Genomic DNA, 22,647 nt, shown 5'->3' with positions numbered 1-22,647 from the left:
TGGTTCTTCCACTGGTTTTTCCTCCAGTTTTTCTTCTGGTTTTATCTCCTAAGTGAGATAAAGTTAATGATCAAATACTGATAATACTATAATGCAGTATCTAAAATGTTTTTTTGTATAAAACAAATTCACTCAACTTCACAAAATCAAACCATTATGGGTAGGACTAGACTGATGATCTCTAATGAGTGACCCCAAACTGAGTGTGTCTCAAGGAGTTGGAAAACCCCATAAAGAGTCAAATGTAGTTGGTTTCTGATATCCCTGTGCCCTGCAGTTAGACTGCATTTCTCTCCTTCACTTCAGATTCCCCATCAGACATCACAGAAGCCACTTTACAGCTTTGGATTCACTGTTATGAGAGGGCATGTGAAGTGAGTGACGTTACATATAAAGCGAGAGAGAAGACATCACAATACCTTAGAGTTGTAGCGGATGGTCTTGGTGCTAATGTTGCTGAGTACTTCTGGGGCCATGTATGGTATAGTCCCAGAAGTACTAACACTGCTTGTCCCCATGGTGGCAGAGCTGAAATCGGCTGAAATTATAGGAAAAAAGTGAGAATTTTATGTTAATGTTCATTTATTAATGGGACCCACCAATATACACCATGGAGATAGAAGATACTATCCCTTTGTTCAGATTCCAAGCGTCACTTACTGATCTTTACATCAGCGGATGATGTCACTATTATATTCTGGGGCCTCAGGTCGTGATGGATGACCTTCTGTTTATGCAGATGACACAGGCCCTGGGAAATGAATAAAGAAAAAGTATAAATATTTGTCATGCTCTTTAGTTAATTCGATTCATACAAAAGAAGTATTGAGGAGATTCACATGAGACATACCTGTAACACCTCCCTGCAGATATAGGCAATCCAGTCCTCTGACAGGGAGCGTCTGGTGTTGATGAGTTCTTGCACGGATACACCAGACCAACGCTCCATAGAAATCTTAGAACACAAACAAAGAATGATTGATACATAAGATTGGTGTGCCTACCAATGTTATTGGGATGTCTGGGAAAGGGTGTAAGTCAGAAATAGGCTACACAAGCATTCTGGATGTAAATACAATATCTGGTACAACTGAGAACAAAGTGGTCCACATGCACCGGACTCTTTCTTACCAAACTGAATCATATTTGCATCCAAATGCTAGCTTGTATTAGAGCTGTTGGTGCATAAAGGTTGTAACATATGTGAATTAACACTTCCTTACCCACAGTCCTTCACGTTCCGGCATCTTCACAGAGGCAGGTGGTAAAATGCCCCGTAAAAGCCAATCACATTTTTGTGGCCCTTAACTGCTTCTAGGATGTCAACTTCTCGCAGGATTCCTTTTTTGTTCTAGTTTCAATCAAAAGAAGTAAAGTTAATACAATGGATAAAATGACCATTTCAAATACCCCAACCTAACTTGTAATTCTGACAAATAAAAGCTTGTCCCCTACATAAGACTTGTATAATATGATTGACTCTATTCTTTTACTTCTTAAATCTCATACAGTACTTGTTGACTTATTTTATAATGACATAATTAATAGGGGTCGGGATATTACACTGACTGGTGCAGAAATGAGAACATGCCAATATTTGGTCAGCAAGTTCTCCTTCTATTTAACAATCATAATATATGTGTAACTAAAGGCTTATTAGTATCTGATTCTAGTAATCGTATCAAGACATGTTACCTCAATATCCTTAACAATGGTGATGGCCACTTCTTTTGCTCTTTACGGTGCCATCCCTGCAACAAAAGTAGAAAAAGAGACTCTGATTATTACGGTGCGGAACATTATTATTGGTAGATTCAGAATCACAAGAAAAACACAGAAGGGATAAAAGTCTAGAGGTACAACCAGTTGGCAGAATAAACAGAATTAACCAAAACACAGTGTCGGACTGGCCCACCGGGATACCAGGAAAACTCCCAGTGGGCCAAGGTGTCAGTGGGCCCTGCTGCTTCTAATCTTTTGACCTATTTCATGGTCATTCTCTATTTCTTTATGGGAATAAAGGGCTTAATAATGGAAGAATAGAGAATACTATGTAGAGAAGAGACTAGGAGAATAAAGAGGTTAAGTGAGGAGAGGAGGAATAATAGTTTGGAAAGTGGGTCCTCAACCTAAGGTTTTCTGGTGGGCCCCTGGTATCCCAGTCCGACACTTCCTAAACATCACATAAAATGTGCTATTTTAAAATCTCTTACATTATAGTTCATCCCATAGTTGTCCTCACAACCCGGCTCTAAGAGCTGCAGATATCTCCTGGGGTTCTAAAAAACAAAACATTGAGAGAAGCACATGAGAGAAGCACAGGAAGTATAGGGGGAACTGGGAATTGGTGTATTTGGGAGAAGGCTGAGGGTTGGAATACTTAATTCAAACCATTAAAGTTAAATTTTTCCAGAGTCAGAAAAACGGGCGCTGGCATGAAAACGGGCGCCGGCGTCAAAAATGAGACGCCGGCGCCGTTGTGCGAATTTTCAGCCGTTTCGCGAATTTCGTGTGAAATTCGCCCATCACTATTCTTCACTACTCTCCCTCGCTTACCTGGCAATTGGTAGTGGCTAACTCCAGTTTTTCCAGTGGTTTTTCCTCCGGTTTTTCCTCTGGTTTTTCCTCCGGTTTTTCCAGTGGTTTTTGTTCTGGTTTTTCCACTGGTTTTTCCTCCAGTTTTTCCAGTGGTTTTTCCACTGGTTTTTCCTCCGGTTTTTCCACTGGTTTTTCTTCCAGTTTTTCCAGTGGTTTTTCCTCCAGTTTTTCCTCTGTTTTTTCCAGTGGTTTTTCCTCCAGTTTTTCACTGGTTTTTCCTCTGGTTTTTCCACTGGTTTTTCCTCTTGTTTTTCCACTGGTTTTTCCTCCAGTTTTTCCTCCAGTTTTTCCAGTGGTTTTTCCTCTGGTTTTTCCAGTGGTTTTTCCTCTTGTTTTTCCACTGGTTCTTCCACTGGTTTTTCCTCCAGTTTTTCTTCTGGTTTTATCTCCTAAGTGAGATAAAGTTAATGATCAAATACTGATAATACTATAATGCAGTATCTAAAATGTTTTTTGTATAAAACAAATTCACTCAACTTCACAAAAATCAAACCATTATGGGTAGGACTAGACTGATGATTTTGGAGCAATCCAACGCTCTGCGCAAAAACGCAGGTGTTAAAACGGATGTGACGGAAATAGGATAAGTGAATGCATTGAAGTCGCAGCATTAATCCGACAGATGCAGTCGGAGTTTGTAGCAGAAAATATTGAGATAAATTCTGACTTTGATAAATAATCAAATCTGGAGCGCAGGTGCTTCAATGGACATTATATTTGTTTTTCAACTGTATTTTAATGATCAGGGTTTGCGAGAGAGAGCAGTTTGTTTATACAGAGGGCATCTAAGTCAATTGGTGATTATTTTTAAGAAGATACAAAAACCATAGACATGCCTTAATTCAAACTACAAGCAGATATATTAGTCTTTGAGATAAGAGCAGCTCATTATACAGAAGGTTACATTAAATAATTCATCTCAAACCATTTTAAAGGCTTTACGGCCTACCTGTTGTTCCAGGGCTTCCACTTGCTCTTCGGAGCTGTTGGAAGTTTCAGGCTCGCAGGTGTTAGAGCCTGGTTCCTCTGGTATCTCCTATTTAGGACAAAGGACATGTATGTTTAGATAAACTGATCCCTTGATTTTAAAGATAAATTGCAACATTCAATTTTCTCTATTTATGTCCAAAGGTAAGTGAAGAAAGCAGAGCTGTGGAGTAGGATGAATGATTGTTGTTTGTCAGTATCATTATTGTTAAAACCCTTATTTCTCTGATTGACGTGTGTACAGTGAGAGCTGCTTACCTGACAGGGGCTGCTATCAGCTTTCTCCTGATCTTCTTGTTCTTCCTCCTGGTTAAGACCAGAAAAAGGGTCAAAAACCAATATTGTAAAGCTCAAAGTATATATTGCGCTGTACCCCAATACATAAAAATAAAGTATGTTTGGATTCATTTCTTTGGTGGGGGGGGAAATACATTTATTGTATCAGTTTAGCCTAATAAAACATATTCTGAAACCAGCCTTGTATAGAAGCAAGTGAGATTATGTCAATGCATTGTGTATGTAATGTATTCCCTGTGTTTATTATTTTCAATGTGGGATTTTTTATTCTGCAATTCCAGTTTAGTGTGAAAATATCGATTTTCCCTGATTAATTAGGTAGAAATCTGCTGCAAGTATTTCTGTGCTTTTCTGGAGATATAATTAATAAATTACCGTATATACTCGAGTATAAGCCGAGTTTTTCAGCCCCCAAAATATGCTGAAAAACTCTACCTCTGCTTATACTCGGGTCAAGTGCAAAAACGGTCGCCGGCGTCTAAGAATAGTCGCCAGCATCTAAGAATAGTCAAGGGCGCCTGAGAATAGTCGCCGGTGTCAAGAATAGTCGCCGGCGTCCAAGAATAGTCTCCAAGAATATTCGCCGGCGTCCAATAATGGTCGCCGACATCCAAAAATGAGACGCCGGCACCTCCAATGGGAGCAGAAACCATAAATTTTTGATTGAAACTTACCATATACTGCTGCATTTCTCACCCTAGGCTTATACTTGAGTCAATAAGCTTTCCCAGTTTTTGGAGGTAAAATTAGGTACCTCGGCTTATACTTGGGATGGCTTATACTCGAGTATATACAGTAATAAAAAAGGTTTAATGAGACCTTTCTGCTCGTACCTAATTGATGTTTTTGAGGCAACACCCAGACTCCTGTGTTTGTAGCCATAAGACCATAAACACACTGAATTTACATGCAATTTGGAATAGTAGATGGGACAGGCTTACCAGGGGTTTGACTAATTGCCACCCACTGTGAATATAGGTTTAATATTATTTTATTATTTTGACCATATTATTTCATCTTACCTGACTGATCTTAACATCAGGGGTTTCTGGAATCTCCAGCTTAAAAAAGAAAGGAAAAACATTGTATTATTTCTGTTGCAAAGAAGCTACAATACAATCTTGCATAAAATATAGGGAGAAGTTATCTTCCCCTACTCTCCCTCTCTTATGCTTACCTGGCAGTTGGTCGTGTCCAGCTCCAGTTGCTGTTCTGGTTTTTCCTCCTAAAAGGGATAAAATAAGTGATATGTTCAACTTCGTATACTGCTACAGTTCAATATTGAATAATATTTAATAATTGAATATTTTAGGATTGTTTTATTTGTAATTATTTGGCACTTACTTGGCAGATGGTATTGCCAGATTCTGCAGGTTGTACCTGGTTAAGAAAGGAAAATAGATCAGAGTCACATATCACTGGTGAGTGGGAGGCGGGGGATATATCTATTGTATGTACAGATCCATATGTGGATATAAATAATATTTATATTACAGTTTTCGGGTTAATTGGTTAAAGTTGTTGTTTGCAAACCATCATGTTAAATGGTAACGGTGTATGTTTCCATTAATAGTAACCAGTTTGCCAAAACAACTGTCTATGTTATTCCCATCACTTTATACCACTTCTTATGTCTTCACCAGATAATCGTGGTTAAGAGCAATGGTATAAAAAACTGTTATATCAGATCTCTCCTCTGGGAATATGGTGATGTTCCAATGGGGAGCACTGAGCTAACAGTTTTCATGTTAAAAATGTGGTAAAAACTTGTGGAGATGGGCCCCCTAGAAAAGGCTTAGAACTTGGCTGGGAGGGGAGGGCTCAAACAGAAGGAATCTGATCTAACCACTTCCAAATAAAAAGGAACTTTGGTAATGATAATAATAATAGTAATCAACACAACATTTAAGGAAAGATAAAATATTAGGACTGTTTGATACCAACTCCTTTATTGCTTACCAAGCAGATGACTGTGTGGGGTTCCTCAATGGCTTCCACCTGGTAGAGTGATAAAAAGATGGTGTTACTTCATGTAATTAAAGGTCTGTCATTCATTCTATAGGAGTATGGTTAGTTTTGGAAACGTATGCTTTTGATTAGATATAACTAATATGTGTAAATATTTTATAATAAGAAGAAAATAAATGCAGGGTAAGAATAGGAATTTATTTTGATAATAATGCAAAGTCCAAAGGGTATAGGATAAGATACTGGACTTTATAGCAAATCATAACACTATGAGTGTGTGCCAGCATGATTTTATGTGTAATAGATCTTGCCAGACTAACAATTTCTTTTTATGAGAAGGTAAGCAGGGACCTTGATTCTCGGATGGCAGTGGATGTGATTTACTTAGACTTTGCTAAAGCATTTGATACAGTGCCACACAGAAGGTTACTGGTTAAATTAAGGAATGTTGGCCTGGAACTTAGTATTTGTACCTGGATAGAGAACTGGCTAAAAGATAGACTACAAAGAGTGGTGGTAAATGGAACATTTTCTAATTGGACCAGTGTTGTTAGTGGAGTACCACAGGGCTCTGTACTAGGTCCCTTGCTTTTCCACTTGTTTATTAATGACCTGGAGGTGGGCATTGAAAGTTCTGTTTCTATTTTTGCTGATGATACTAAATTGTGCAGAATTATAGGTTCCATGCATTGTGATTTGTCTAAATCAGGAAACTGGGCAGCAAACTGGAAAATGAGGTTCAATGTTGATAAATGCAGGTTATGCACTTAAAATGCTAAAATAATATAAATGCAAGTTATACACTAAATGGCAGTGTGTTGGGAGTTTCCTTAAATGAGAAGGATCTTGGGGTTTTTGTAGATAACAAGTTGTCTAATTCTGGGCTACTAAAGCAAATAAAGTTCTTGCATAAAAAAAGGGCATTAACTCAAGGGATGAAAACATAATTGTGCCTCTTTATAGGTCCCTGGTGAGGCCTCATCTGGAGTATGGGGGCAGTCTAAGTACATTAGAGGACATTATAGACAAATAGCAGGGGACCTTTTTACCCATAAAGTGGATCACCGTACCAGAGGCCTCCCCTTCAGACTAGAAGAAAAGAACTTTCATTTGAAGCAACGTAGGGGGTTCTTCACAGTCAGGACAGTGAGGTTGTGGAATGCACTGCCGGGTGATGTTGTGATGCTGATTCAGTTAATGACTATAAGAGGGACTTGGATGATTTCTTGGACAGACATAATATCAAAGGCTATTGTGATACTAAACTCTATAGTTAGTATAGGTATGGGTATATAGAATTTATGTGAGAGTAGGGAGGGGTGTGTGTATGGATGCTGGGTTTTGATTTGGAGGGGTTGGATTGATGGACTTTGTCTTTTTTTAACCAGATTTAACTATGTAACTATGTAACTATGAACATGAGAAATTGCAGGGGGATGTGAATTAACTGGCTAATTCCACTGAACCCCGTGGTTTTATTTATGAATTGAATATGTATATGGCGCAGCTTCATCAAGGTATAAATGTATAGGCAAGGAAATAAACTGGAGTTGTAGCACAAATAGGTAGGAAATGGGGTCACATATTTATGTCTCCAATTCTTCATCACTTACCACTACAGATTCTTTGTTGGTCTTAACTCTTTTTTTCTAGAAGAGAGAAGAAAAAAGAAATGAGCAAATAGGGAAACTAGAATTTAATAAATGAAATAAACTATAATTATATAAATAAAATAAATACTTCTCTTAGTTAATAGAAACAACGTAAATATGTAGATAGCAGTATGATTTAAAAAAATCACATACAATAGAACCCCCATTTTACATCCCTTGATTTTAAGTTTTCCCTCATTTAACATTGTTGTTTTGTGGTCCCGCCTATTTATTATGTATAATACATTTCCCTGATTTTACATTTTTCTGGATTTTACATAATTTTTTTCTGGTCTCCTGAAAAACTTAAAATGAGGGTTCAATTGTAGTTAAAATTTTCAGTTTAAATTTTGAATTTGGTGAAACTGAATCCAAAACACTTAAAATTGGGAAAAAGTATTGGGACTTATTAGCAATCAAAATATTTGGTTATCTGTATAGAATGATTTAGTTTTAATTAGTGATGTGCAAATTAATTTGCCAGCCATGGATTTGCTGTGAATTTCCAAATTTCACCATGTGCAAAATTGTCATGGGAAACTTTGCCGCAGAAAATGGCCATTGACTATAATGCATCTGGACAAAAAAAGTCGCCAAAAAAAAAATGCCCATTGATTTTAATGCATTAGGACAAAAAAGTCGCCATAAGCAAAAAAGCCCATTGACTTTAATGCATTAGGACAAAAAGTCGCCAAAAAAAATGCCCATTGACTTTAATGCATTAGGACAAAAAGTCGCCATAAGAAAAACCGCCCATTGACTTTAATGCATTAGGACAAAAAAGTCGCCATAAGAAAAAACGCCCATTGACTTTAATGCATTAGGACAAAAAGTCGCCAAAAAAATGCCCATTGACTTTAATGCATTAGGACAAAAAGTCGCCATAAGAAAAAACGCCCATTGACTTTAATGCATTAGGACAAAAAGTCGCCAAAAAATAATGCCCATTGACTTTAATGCATTAGGACAAAAAGTCGCCATAAGAAAAAACGCCCATTGACTTTAATGCATTAGGTCAAAAAAGTCGCCATAAGAAAAACCGCCCATTGACTTTAATGCATTAGGTCAAAAAAGTCGCCATAAGAAAAAACGCCCATTGACTTTAATGCATTAGGACAAAAAGTCGCCATAAGAAAAAACGCCCATTGACTTTAATGCATTAGGACAAAAAAGTCGCCATAAGAAAAAACGCACATTGACTTTGAATGTCATGTAAAATGTCATGTTACAGTAGAAAGAACGACGTCATTACCTTTCGAAAGCAAAAGCATTTACAGATTGATTTCCACATTTTGCTCTTTTGTAGTTTTCCGATCTTGTTTTGTTGTTCTCTGATCGTTTTTTTGTTGTTCTCTGATTGTTGTTTTATTACTTTGTTGTTTTCTGATTGTAGTTTTGTTGTTTTGAAGTTTTGTTATTTTCTGATTGTTGTTTTGAAGTTTTGTTCACTTTGATCTCAAAATATTCTCTCTGTAGAGACAAAAAGAAACACTTTAGTAATCCCAATATGTGTGTGTGTGTGCATGTATACATAGATATACAACTATGGGATCTGTTATCCAGAAACCTGTTATGCAGAAAACTCCATATTACAGAAAGGCCGTCTACCATAGACTCAATTAATTAAAATGTTTAATAAGGATTTCCTTTTTCTGTGTAATAAGAAAACAATACCTTTTACTGGATCCCAACTAAAATATAATTAATCCTTATTTGAGTCAAAACAATCCTATAGGGTTTAGTTAATGTTTAAATTGTGTTTTTGCAGATTAAAGGCCTGGAGATCCAAATTACAGAAAGATCCCTTATCAAACCCCTCCGGGTCCCGAACACAGTTCAAAATTAAATTCTCTGTAACTCCATACATTCTAACATATTGATGATACTGTTAGCAGTGTGTAATACCACATTGTACCAGTATAAAATGATTATTTTTAATAATATTTTCTCCCAAATATACAGAGATCTACTCACCTCAGTCTCCTGATCAAGAATGAGGAATCTCGGGGCTGCAGCAGTACACTTTGACTTTTTCCATTATGACATCACTGTGACGTTTTTTCCATTATGACATCACAAAGACTCAGAGCATTATGACATCACACGTGCAGCTGAAGGCAGGACAGTTATATCAGCAAGTTACATAACGGTCACTGAGTTCAGTTAATTTCAAATAAGTTGTAGAGTAAAATGCAGTGGGTTTTGTTGCCATGATGAGAGTGTGTTTATTCAGTATCCATTCTCAGTATAGGGAATGACAGCCCTGCAGCATGTATAATTATTTGTATAAGGTATAACAGTGAAGCACCCATTTAAGGGTACAGACTCCCACACTCACAGGATGATTTGCTGCGCATTGCGCTTCTAGGCAGCAACACATTCATTAACCAATCTCATGTTTCCCAATGGGCCTGTACACACAGCGACAGAGATATCAACTGTATGAAACACAACAAACACTGCTGCAGCCAAATAGTAATAAAAAAGCTTATTGGCTGCACAGAGAATGTGGATGGAGAAAGAGTGATTTACATAGGGAACCAGTGATAAACTGTAAACTGTGGGTTTTACTCATTAGTACAGGTATGGGATCTGTTATCCAGAAAGCTCTGAAATATAGGAAGGAACACAACAGCAGCAGAAAATGTTGATGGAGAGAGAATGAGAGTGTTTTACACAGACAGGCGACCAGTGATAAACTGTAAAATGTGGGTTTTATTTATTAGTACAGGTATGGGATCTGTTATCCAGAAAGCTCCAAATTTTGGGAAGGAAAACAACAGATGCAGAGAAAGTGACTGGAGAGAGAATGAGAGTGTTTTACACAGACGGGGACAAGGCATAAACTGTAAAATGTGGGTTTTACTCATTAGTACAGGTATGGGATCTGTTATCCAGAAAGCTCTAAATTATGGGAAGGAACACAGAAGTAACAGAGAATGTGGATGGAGAGAGAATGAGAGTGTTTTACACAGACAGGGGACCAACGATAAACTGTAAAATGTGGGTTTTATTTATTAGTACAGGTATGGGATCTGTTATCCAGAAAGCTCTGAATTATGGGAAGGAAAACAACAGATGCAGAGAAAGCGATTGGAGAGAGAATGAGAGTGTTTTGCACAGACAGGGACCAGTAATAAACTGTAAAATGTGGGTTTTACTCATTAGTACAGGTATGGGATCTGTTATCCAGAAAGCACTAAATTATGGGAAGGAAAACAACAGATGCAGAGGAAGTGATTGGAGAGAGAATTAGAGTATTTCTAAACAGACAGGGACCAGTAATAAACTGTAAAATGTGGGTTTTACTCATTAGTACAGGTATGGGATCTGTTATCCAGAAAGCTCCAAATTATGGGAAGGAAAACAACAGCAGCAGAGAATGTGGATGGAGAGAGAATGAGAGTGTTTTACACAGACAGGGAACCAGGAATAATTGTAAAATGTGGGTTTTACTCATTAGTACAGGTTTGGGATCTGTTATCCAGAAATCTCCAAATTATGGGAAGGAAAACAACAGATGCAGAGGAAGTGATTGGAGAGAGAATTAGAGTGTTTCTAGAAAGACAGGGGACCAGCGATAAACTGTAAAATATGGGTTTTACTCATTAGTACAGGTGTGGGATCTGTTATCCAGAAAGCTCCAAATTATGGGAAGGAAAACAACAGCAGCAGAGAATGTGGATGGAGAGAGAATGAGAGTGTTTTACACAGACAGGGGACCAGCGATAAACTGTAAAATATGGGTTTTACTCATTAGTACAGGTTTGGGATCTGTTATCCAGAAAGCTCCAAATTATGGGAAGGAAAACAACAGCAGCAGAGAATGTGGATGGAGAGAGAATGAGAGTGTTTTGCACAGACGGGACCAGGAATAATGGCAAAATGTGGGTTTTACGCATTAGTACTGGTATGGGATCTGTTATCCAAAAAGCTCCAAATTATGGGAAGGAAAACAACAGCAGCAGAGAATGTGGATGGAGAGAGAATGAGAGTGTTTTACACAGACAGGGACCAGTGATAAACTGTAAAATGTGGGTTTTACTTATTATTAGTGATGTGCGAATTGGTGGCATTTTGGTTCACCGAATAATTAGCGAACTTCCAGAAAAATTCACGAAAAAGCGAAAAATTTGTGAAACGAGATGCGGCGCAATTTTGTTGTGTATCGAAAATAATTTGATGTGAACGTGCATTTTGTTTTAATGCGCGACATTATATTTTGGACTCCAATTTGATGAAACTGAATTTTCACTGTTTCGTGAATTTTCCCTGAGCCACGAGCAACGCTAAGGAGACAGCGGGAGCGTAGGGAGATTAATGCGCGGCTGAGAGATTGGTGTAGGGAGGAGGGATTTGGGTTTTTGGAGAACTGGGCTCATTTCTCAGTCGGCTACAGGCTCTTTGCTAGGGATGGGGGCACCTCAATGATAAAGGTGCAGCTGTTTTGGGAGAGAAGATGGCTGGAGGGTTGGAGGAGATTATTAACTAGGAGTGGGGGGAGGGTTCAGTAAAAGATTCAATGGAAGACAGGTTAGATGAGATAGTGGGAAAGGGAAAATGGGGGAGGAGATTTGGCTGGGGATACTGTTAAGGATAGGGAGGAGCACATGTCATATGTTCAATATGGGGCCAGTATTAAATGTATATTTGCAAATGCAACGAGTCTGACTGGTAAAATGGGAGAGTTGAAGGTGCTGGAGGGAAAATATGATGTGATTGGTGCGGCCGAAACATGGCTGAATGAGTCGCATGACTGGGCAGTTAATATCAGTGGCTATACTTTGTTTCGGAGGGACAGAGGCAATAGAAAAGGAGGAGGAGGGGTATGTCTGTTTGTTAGGCAGGAGTTAAAGGACCAGTAACATTAAAAATGTTTTTTTGAAAATTACTGCGTATGGCTGCCCCTGAGCAGACAGCCATGCTCCTGCACAACAGCGACCCTTCCTTGCCAAGCAGGTGACACAGCGAACCAACGGAAGCCAGGGTGTCTTCTTTCTTTATCGAGAATCTGCTGGGCCCCGAATCAAGGAGGAGAAGAAGCCGCATTGCTGTCACTTGAAAAGCCAGGGAGGAGAAATCGATTGCTGCAGGATGTATGTTCGCCTTTTCGCCATTTCTGAAGAGGACAGGAATTGCACTTTCTGTAAGTTATTTTTTAATAAACTTTGCTATTTTAAAATTTAATTTGTGTTGGTGGTTTTTTTTCGTTGTATAGTAACAAATTTTCCAAAAAAAAAATTTGTTACTGGTCCTTTAACAGCTTATATAAAGGAGGAGGTTATGTTAGAAAATGAGGGGGCAGAAGTCTTATGGGTGGAGTTCTTCACCAATTGTAAAGAGTCCAGCAAATTAATTGTAGGCGTATGCTATAGACTAATGTAAGTGACGCGGAGCAGGCGAAGCTCCTGATACAAATAGAAAAGGCTGCTAGTTTGGGTAAAGTAATGATAATGGGGGATTTTAATTACCCAGATATTGACTGGAGCAACAATACTGCCAGATCAGTTAATGGGAACAAGTTTATAAACCTGTTGCATGACAATTTTATGGCACAGGTTGTTGAGGAGTCAACCAGAAGAAATGCAATTCTGGATCTAGTGATATCAACTGAACCAGAACTTCTAGCAAATGTGCGATTCATTGATCCCCTGGGTAATAGTGACCATAATGTGATATCATTTAATGTCTGGTGACAAAAACAAATGTATACTGGGGCAACAAAAACGTTTGTCCTTGTGAATGTCATTATGAGCAGCAATCAGCATGGCTTTATGAAGGATAGGTCATGTCAGACAAATTTGATTGCTTTTTATGATGAGGTAAGTAAGATGCTGGACAGTGGGGGGCAGTAGATGTGATCTATTTGGATTTTGCCAAAGCGTTTGATACTGTGCCCCACAAACGACTGCTTTCTAAACTAAGGTCTGTTGGGCTTAATGAAGTCGTTTGCACATGGATAGGAAACTGGTTTTAACTTGTTCATTAATGACTAAAACACAAAACTATGACCATAACATAAAACTAAAACAGGCAGTAAACCAGGGATTATCCTAGAATGAACATTTGGTTAAACTCATCCTAATTGTCCCCCTTTCAACTACAGAGAAACAGATTTAATGGTGAGTATTAAAAATCGTGTTTTCTCTGTCGTCTTAGGGGGACACAGGGATGATGGGGACTTAACAAAGCAGCCCAGAACAACTGGGTGGGAACGAGCTTAGACACATCAGTGTGAAAACGGACTGCAACACCTTGCAACTGAGGGAGGGCCTCAGACAAGGAAGCGTCAAGTCTGTAAATGCGAACAGTGGAAGATTTCGACCGATCCAGGTACCACCGAAGAGGAAGTAATCTTTGGTGAAATTCAGGAACAGCACATTATCCTTGTGAAGACTATTAATGCTGGATCAGATAACCGTGCACTCAACTCAGGCACTCTGTCGGTGGACGAGATCTCCCTCAGAAACACCACCTTGCTGGTGAGTTACGTGTCTGACTGAGTTCAGTGGCCCAAATGTTGGGCCCAGTAGAGCCTTGAGTACCAGATTAAGATCCCAACCATGACCGGTGGATGAAAGGAGGAGCTAAATACACTACTTGTTGCAGAAATGTGAATATTGAGTCTTCCGGCAACAATCGATGCTAGAGAAGAATAGATCATGCTGAAAACCTGTACTTTCAGGGCTCTGAGTTTTTAGACCCAGGTGTAGACTCCACAGCAAACATGACAGCATCTTTGGAATGTTAATTTCCAGGAGGGCAGATCAGCCTCCTTACACCAGTCAATGTATGAATGTCACTCACTGTATTAGGATCTCAATGTCGATTTGCGTGCCTTGAGCATCATTGCTATACCTCTTCCATTAGACCTTGTCTCTGCCAATGGACAACCATCCTGTCGAGCGAATAGACTAAGAATGGGATGCACTATTGGACCTAGAGGATGACGATCTGGTCTGCACCTTAGATGGATTGGTTGTGGTATCGACATCTCCTGCAGATCCGAAAACCACGTCCTCTGAATCCACTACTATTATGTGGTGATCAACTGCCTATTTTTCTTAGACTGGAGGAAGAAACTATTTTTCTTAGACTGGAAGAAGCATGGGAAGGAAGGGGGGGAGAGCGCTAGATCAAACTCTCGCTAGCACTGCTCTGCTGCGCGTTTCCCTTTGTAGGCTACTGTGGTCACATTGTTGCCCTGGACACACTCTGGTTTTGCATGCAACAGATTATCATACATTTAATGCTAATTAGGGCTCATAATTCCAAGATGTTGATCAGCAGATCAGACTCCTCTGGAGACCACTGACCTGTGCGGACAGGTTGTTCCATGTAACTCCACTGCCTTGCAAACTGACATCTGTGATATGACGTTGCAATTCAGAGTCTCCCAGGACTACCCTGTGGACAGATTTTTAGGCTGTCATCCCCATCGGAGAGCATCTCTTGTTGATTGAGAGGGGTTGCTGATTCGGGATAGAGGTCCCACTTTTCATTGAGCGTACATTCGCCTGAAGTGGCTGCTAGTGTGTGTTGTGTGAATGGTATCACCTCCAGGGCATACACCATTAGTCCCAGCACTTTCCTTGCTAAGTGAATAGCTGGCTTTTGATTGGATAGCAGAGAACTAATTTGACCTCTGATCTGGTCTTGCTAGTCTTGTGGAAGACGTACCAACTGTGTGTTAATTCTAGCCCTAGAAACATATATGGTGGTTGGGTTGTAAATTGGAATTTTTGCCAATTGATAGTTCACCCGAATTTCTGAAACATCAGAATTGTTGTCCCGGATCCTTCCTGACCTTGTCTTCTGAACTAGCCTTCAGTAGAAGATCGTCAAGGTAGGGAGTGACTGAATTTTCCTGTAGTCGCAAGGTCATTGCTGTTACCACTATCAGTTAGGTGAACACACGAGGTGCAGATGAAAACCCAATTGCCAGTGTATCCATTTGAAAAATGGAATGGATGAACTTGTTCCGTTGAGGTCTAGTACCGGTCTGAAGGAGCCAACCTTCTTTGGGACTATGAAGATGCTGGGGTAAGTCCCAAGAATGCCTCCAGCCATGGTACCTTTAAATTGTTCCTGACTGTTTCATCTTGATGATAAAGTCCACGAGGGCTTGTACCTTGTTGGGGTGCACTGGCACTCTGGACCAGAGGGAGTAGGGATGTGAAATCTAGGTGGCAGTCTTCTGAAACAACTTTGTTTATCCATTTATCCGAAGAGTGAAGCTTCCGTACTTCTCGGATCATAGTACTTGTCCCCTATTCATTGCCACGATTCTGGAGGGGGTGCCCCGTCATGAGGCAGTCTTGATCACTGCGGGCTTGTTATGGGTCTTATTTGCCTTCCATGGCATGCGGCCTTTATTGTTAGTCTTGGAACGAAGGTGCGGACGTTGAAAATAGCATCCACTTCGGGCATAAAAAATTTACCGCAACTTGCCGATCCTGAAGAACGGAATGTATCCTGGGGAAGAATATACTCATTCTTCCTATCGCTTGAGAAATTATATTTTTTCCAGTTCTTCACCATAACGTTGCCTTAAGAATGGTAGCGACGTAAACGATCTCTCTGAACTAAGATCTGCTGACCAGTTCTTGAGCCCAAGGTTCTTCTCGCTGCTACAGATAGGGCTGTAATGCGGGCTGTAATCTGAGAAGTGTCTAGGTAGTCACATCGATAGACTGATGCATCCGCTATTGCTTGAGTGGTTGATAACAGCTCAGCTCTGGGTATCCTTTTTATGATATCTTTGATTAATGAATCAGTCCAGGCTAGAATAGCCCTGGGCACCCAGGCAGATGGAAGACATGGCCGTAATATTGACCCAGAGGACAATTAAATTGCTCTTAAGAATCCCTCTGATCGTCTATCTGATGGATCTTTGAATGCTGCCGTCTCAGTTAATGGCAAATTAGTATATTTGGACAGTCTAGCGACCGGAGCATCCAACCAATTGTCCACCAGTTCCTTTGGATACGATTCTTGTATTATGCCAGGCAGCGGTTTATGTGGTAGAGCAATCTGTGGATTTGAGTAGAGTATCCCATCTTACTCTCCTCATGAATTTTCTCCTCCTTCTCAGAGGACTCATGAAACTGTGAAGGTTCACCCTCAGATTGGGAAGATGACTGTTGAGGTGATGACCCGTCAACAGTAGTATGTACAGTGGTGTCAACCTTATGTTCATCTCTCTCAGACAGGCAGCAGCAGTTATATTTCTTGTTTTGTCCTTACTAAAATGAACTCTTAGTACAAAGTTGATCCAGGGACTCTTCCAATTACCATAGAGTCAAGAAGGAATTTTTTCCCACTCAGAAAGGGAACATTGGAGAGGCTTCAATTTACCTTCGTCTGGATCAACTAACATTTGCAAAGTATTTTTTTAACTATTATTAACATCTATGTTGGAATGAAAGTTCTTTTATAGCTCTAGAATGAATACAATATTGCAGACATTTAACCTGGCTCACTGCTCCAGTACGTGCAGCATTAATAAGGGTATTAGTGACTATTTCACTTGCTGCTAGAAAAGATATTGATGGAACCCACTAAGAGACTCCGGGAATTACCAGCAGGACCAGGATGGATAAAACCAATACAGTAAGGGGCAAATTTACTAAAGGGCCAAGTGACTAATGCTGGCAAAAATTTGCCAGCATGACGTAATTTCCGGACTTCGCGGATTTACTAACGGGCGCTTATGTAAATTTGGATTCAAAGGAGATAGACGCTAGCGCTACTTTGCACTCTATCGCCAGGCGAATTTTCACTGTGGTAAATGGACGTAACTGCGCAAACTCACTAAGATGTGGATTTTAATGAGCGTTACCTCTTGAGCCAGACTTGGCTTCACCACCTCAGACCAGGCGAAGTGCAATAGAGTAGATAGGAGCTCCTCAAAAAAAGATCGTAATTTTTTTTGGGGTACCCGGCTTCCCCCCTACATTTTCTAACATATGGCACATAAACTATACACTGGGCTCATGTGTAGGGCAATATAACAACACTATTTTCTTGTATTAAGGTTCCCTGGGCTTGTGTGGTGTAATTATTTGCTGCAACATATACATCCATTGAAATATAACTTCCTGCCGTATGCAAATTAGCCAGTGCTAGCGCAACTTCGCTTTGCTTGCTGAATTAACGCTAGCAAAATTTCGCCATTGTTCGGCCCCCTGGATCGAACTTCGTATTTTAGCGTTTTCCTGGCAAAGTGTGGGGATGTGAGTGAAGGCGTCGCCGGCAAATTTCCGCAGGTTAGTGACTTTGCCCCTAAGTGTTTATTGGATTGTGTCCAGGTCATTAGAACTAATATTAAAAGGAAGATGAATATGAGCCAACAGTGGGCTTGGAGGTTATTAGGGATGTCTCCCTATTAAAAAAACACACTAGAGGTCAATGTAATTTTAAAATGTTTATTGAATTGAATAATGTAAAATATCAAATTGATGGTAATCTTCTAAAGCTGATGTTGTTAATTTTCTAAAGCCGCCATCGGGACCATGTTTTTCTGCAGGGCCCAAAGATGACATTAGGGCCCTACGATTGTGCCCCCGTCCCTCCCCCGATGGCTGCTATTTCTTCAGTTCTTTATTCCTAAAGAAAGATTGATCAGTGTTAGTCATGGAGAAGCTGTTTGTATAATAATTCTGCCATTTTGTCTCTGCTTTATGAGTGCTGCATGTTTTATATCTCATCCCCTTTGCTAATTTAAAGGTCAACTACAACTATTTAATAATTACATTTTCTCCCATCTCATCATGTTTGTTTCTCTCATAGATTTGGCCTAGTTCACTGACCTCTGCCCTTATACAATCTCAGCCTTTATTATGGGCGGCTTTAGTTAGAGAATTATAGTATATGTAAGAAAGGGCGAGAATATTGTATGAATAAGAGCAGTAGATGGATATAGTCTATACATCAAGTGAATTATAATGAGAATGAGCAGTTCCCTTACCTTAATGCAGGTACCACTTGATGGAACCAGTCACACCCCTCTCATTTGGGATATTTGATATGAAGGGGTGTGACAGTAGCTGCTCTGCAGAGGGTCTCCACGCTGCATTCTTTTGGAGGATTTTGCTGATGAATGCACGAAAGTTGTCACTCCTGGAAAAATAAAAAACGGTGGAAAAATTAAAATTGTTCATGTTATATAATAACTACATTTGCAGAGCTCACACATGTAAAAGACTGTGCATAGAACCAGCACAGCCATGTGCCCTGTATCCCCCATAAGCCTCTATTTTACTGACAGCCTTTTTGTTAAACATTGATGATGTCACTCTGCACCCAATCACAGCACAGACAGAATCTGTTCAAGTAGCCAATAGAGGATGAGCCCCTCCCCTTATAATGCTTTAACTGATCTGCCTTAAAAAAGGGGGTCTATTTGACCCTATCCACCAGATCCGACCATAATATTTTGCCAAAATCTTGGCCTCGGTTTTATTGGCTACCAGGTAATAACCCCAAGATCTCAAGATAATCATGAGATTAAGAATCTGTGTATTCAAGAGCTACAAATATTACACTTTACCTACACATTTACTTCTTTCCCATTTACCGATTGACCATCCTTACTTCACCCACTTCTCATTTACACACCCCTTTACCCCCTGTCAATCCCCACACTCTCCCCAATTTCTTTTTCATTTCCCCACCTTTCCTTCTCACTCTCTTTTCCTGATTCAGTACAAATAACTCACCATTTGTCCCATAGTAATGTTGGTGCGGGACCGTGCATAACCCTCTTCATCAGCTTATTTTCGGGAAGTCTGCTGAATGCTAGGATGTAAGAAAATACCAAATGAGAACATGACGACTGACAATCACAACATTCGTGGGGAAATTTACACAAATTGGAACTTTTAAGCTTTTTCACATCTTTAAAAAAGTCAAATTAACTCAATTGTGTTCTGGGATTGGAAACGTAATATTAAATTATTAAATTAAAATTTCTGTATAGCAGCCCTTTTGTTTTTCATATTTAATAAGACATATAAATGCCCTCTAACCTTTTGACAAAGCGTTATTTATTCACTATAGTTCACACATACTGAGGTTTACTTACGATAATATCCTTCTGCCATTTCCAGCGCTGATATTCCCAATGACCATATATCAGCCTAAATATTTGGGAAAAAAGACAATTAGACAAGAATATACAAAGGCCACATGAAGAATTCCAATTACAGATAATTCAGGCACTTTTGCTATGTATCTATCCACACCCTGAGTGATTCTATTTGGAATGAACAATACCAAAATATAACAGAACCCATATTTTATGTATTTCAAGGGACCAGAAAAAAATGGTGTAAAACATATAAACTCAAGGAAATGTATGAGATATTTTATAATGCTGGGGTCACAACAAAAATGTGTAGACTGTGGGAAAAACATAAAATCAGGGGGGTGAAATTAAGATTTCTCTGTATAATACAAAGCATGACCTTTGTACTGATATGAAACATTTCAAGGAGTGAAGTGATGATCTCTAATGAGTGACCCCAAACTGAGTGTGTCTCAAGGAGTTGGAAAACCCCATAAAGAGTCAAATGTAGTTGGTTTCTGATATCCCTGTGCCCTGCAGTTAGACTGCATTTCTCTCCTTCACTTCAGATTCCCCATCAGACATCACAGAAGCCACTTTACAGCTTTGGATTCACTGTTATGAGAGGGGCATGTGAAGTGAGTGACGTTACATATAAAGCGAGAGAGAAGACATCACAATACCTTAGAGTTGTAGCGGATGGTCTTGGTGCTAATGTTGCTGAGTACTTCTGGGGCCATGTATGGTATAGTCCCAGAAGTACTAACACTGCTTGTCCCCATGGTGGCAGAGCTGAAATCGGCTGAAATTATAGGAAAAAAGTGAGAATTTTATGTTAATGTTCATTTATTAATGTGACCCACCAATATACACCATGGAGATAGAAGATACTATCCCTTTGTTCAGATTCCAAGCGTCACTTACTGATCTTTACATCAGCGGATGATGTCACTATTATATTCTGGGGCCTCAGGTCGTGATGGATGACCTTCTGTTTATGAAGATGACACAGGCCCTGGGAAATGAATAAAGAAAAAGTATAAATATTTGTCATGCTCTTTAGTTAATTCGATTCATACAAAAGAGTATTGAGGAGATTCACATGAGACATACCTGTAACACCTCCCTGCAGATATAGGCAATCCAGTCCTCTGACAGGGAGCGTCTGGTGTTGATGAGTTCTTGCACGGATACACCAGACCAACGCTCCATAGAAATCTAGAACACAAACAGAGAATGATTGATACATAAGATTTGTGTGGCCTACAATGTTATTGGGATGTCTGGGGAAAGGGTGTAAGTCAGAAATAGGCTACACAAGCATTCTGGATGTAAATACAATATCTGGTACAACTGAGAACAAAGTGGTCCACATGCACCGGACTCTTTCTTACCAAACTGAATCATATTTGCATCCAAATGCTAGCTTGTATTAGAGCTGTTGGTGCATAAAGGTGTAACATATGTGAATTAACACTTCCTTACCCACAGTCCTTCACGTTCCGGCATCTTCACAGAGGCAGGGTGGTAAAATGCCCCGTAAAAGCCGATCACATTTTTGTGGCCCTTAACTGCTTCTAGGATGTCAACTTCTCGCAGGATTCCTTTTTTGTTCTAGTTTCAATCAAAAGAAGTAAAGTTAATACAATGGATAAAATGACCATTTCAAATACCCCAACCTAACTTGTAATTCTGAAAAATAAAAGCTTGTCCCCTACATAAGACTTGTATAATATGATTGACTCTATTCTTTTACTTCTTAAATCTCATACAGTACTTGTTGACTTATTTTTATAATGACATAATTAATAGGGGTCGGGATATTACACTGACTGGTGCAGAAATGAGAACATGCCAATATTTGGTCAGCAAGTTCTCCTTCTATTTAACAATCATAATATATGTGTAACTAAAGGCTTATTAGTATCTGATTCTAGTAATCGTATCAAGACATGTTACCTCGATATCCTTAACGATGGTGATGGCCACTTCTTTTTGCTCTTTACGGTGCCATCCCTGCAACAAAAGTAGAAAAAGAGACTCTGATTATTACTGTGCGGAACATTATTATTGGTAGATTCAGAATCACAAGAAAAACACAGAAGGGATAAAAGTCTAGAGGTACAACCAGTTGGCAGAATAAACAGAATTAACCAAAACACAGTGTCGGACTGGCCCACCGGGATACCAGGAAAACTCCCAGTGGGCCAAGGTGTCAGTGGGCCCTCCTGCTTCTAATCTTTTGACCTATTTCATGGTCATTCTCTATTTCTTTATGGGAATAAAGGGGCATAATAATGGAAGAATAGAGAATAGTATGTAGAGAAGAGACTAGGAGAATAAAGAGGTTAAGTGAGGAGAGGAGGTATAATAGTTTGGAAAGTGGGTCCTCAACCTAAGGTTTTCTGGTGGGCCCCTGGTATCCCAGTCCGACACTTCCTAAACATCACATAAAATGTGCTATTTTAAAATCTCTTACATTATAGTTCATCCCATAGTTGTCCTCACAACCCGGCTCTAAGAGCTGCAGATATCTCCTGGGGTTCTAAAAAACAAAACATTGAGAGAAGCACATGAGAGAAGCACAGGAAGTATAGGGGGAACTGGGAATTGGTGTATTTGGGAGAAGGCTGAGGGTTGGAATACTTAATTCAAACCATTAAAGTTAAATTTTTCCAGAGTCAGAAAAACGGGCGCTGGCATGAAAAACGGGCGCCGGCGTCAAAAATGAGACGCCGGCGCCGTTGTGCGAATTTTCAGCCGTTTCGCGAATTTCGTGTGAAATTCGCCCATCACTATTCTTCACTACTCTCCCTCGCTTACCTGGCAATTGGTAGTGGCTAACTCCAGTTTTTCCAGTGGTTTTTCCTCCGGTTTTTCCTCTGGTTTTTCCTCCGGTTTTTCCAGTGGTTTTTGTTCTGGTTTTTCCACTGGTTTTTCCTCCAGTTTTTCCAGTGGTTTTTCCACTGGTTTTTCCTCCGGTTTTTCCACTGGTTTTTCTTCCAGTTTTTCCAGTGGTTTTTCCTCCAGTTTTTCCTCTGTTTTTTCCAGTGGTTTTTCCTCCAGTTTTTCCACTGG

At 39.6% G+C, this 22,647-nt stretch overlaps 2 protein-coding genes across 2 annotated transcripts; both read right to left on the bottom strand.

Moving 5' to 3' along the window:
- Positions 1 to 18,172: 18,172 nt before the first annotated feature.
- On the bottom strand, positions 18,173 to 20,432 carry LOC121400714 (serine/threonine-protein kinase 3-like). Its single transcript, XM_041584582.1, has 4 exons — positions 20,253 to 20,432; positions 19,588 to 19,642; positions 19,223 to 19,301; positions 18,173 to 18,623 (listed from the first exon to the last, which is right to left on the bottom strand). The coding sequence occupies exons 1-4, from the start codon at positions 20,349 to 20,351 to the stop codon at positions 18,473 to 18,475; spliced, it is 384 nt and encodes a 127-aa protein (XP_041440516.1). The 5' UTR covers positions 20,352 to 20,432; the 3' UTR covers positions 18,173 to 18,472.
- Positions 20,433 to 20,457: 25 nt separating this feature from the next.
- On the bottom strand, positions 20,458 to 22,192 carry LOC121400713 (serine/threonine-protein kinase mig-15-like). The gene is made up of 5 exons (XM_041584581.1): positions 22,049 to 22,192; positions 21,529 to 21,585; positions 21,055 to 21,183; positions 20,683 to 20,787; positions 20,458 to 20,584 (listed from the first exon to the last, which is right to left on the bottom strand). The coding sequence occupies exons 1-5, from the start codon at positions 22,058 to 22,060 to the stop codon at positions 20,486 to 20,488; spliced, it is 402 nt and encodes a 133-aa protein (XP_041440515.1). The 5' UTR covers positions 22,061 to 22,192; the 3' UTR covers positions 20,458 to 20,485.
- Between the last annotated feature and the right edge of the window lie 455 nt (positions 22,193 to 22,647).

The sequence above is a fragment of the Xenopus laevis genome, chromosome 2S (genome assembly GCF_017654675.1).
Source record: "Xenopus laevis strain J_2021 chromosome 2S, Xenopus_laevis_v10.1, whole genome shotgun sequence".
Lineage (NCBI taxonomy): Eukaryota > Metazoa > Chordata > Amphibia > Anura > Pipidae > Xenopus > Xenopus laevis.
The sequence above is the reverse complement of the archived record's forward strand: the minus strand, read 5'-3'. Positions and strand labels throughout refer to the sequence as shown.

Excerpts from the sequence above, each read along its gene's own strand:
- LOC121400713 (XM_041584581.1), bottom strand. Across the intron at positions 20,788-21,054 it reads CGGAACGTGAAGGACTGTGG|ATTTCTATGGAGCGTTGGTC; the intron begins GTAAGGAAGTGT and ends TTTGTGTTCTAG. Across the intron at positions 20,585-20,682 it reads TCTGCAGGGAGGTGTTACAG|GGCCTGTGTCATCTTCATAA; the intron begins GTATGTCTCATG and ends TTCATTTCCCAG.
- LOC121400714 (XM_041584582.1), bottom strand. The coding sequence starts at position 20,351 with ATGGGGACAAGCAGTGTTAGTACTTCTGGGACTATACCATACATGGCC. Across the intron at positions 19,302-19,587 it reads AATGGCAGAAGGATATTATC|CATTCAGCAGACTTCCCGAA; the intron begins GTAAGTAAACCT and ends CTTACATCCTAG. Across the intron at positions 18,624-19,222 it reads ACATTACTATGGGACAAATG|GAGTGACAACTTTCGTGCAT; the intron begins GTGAGTTATTTG and ends TTATTTTTCCAG.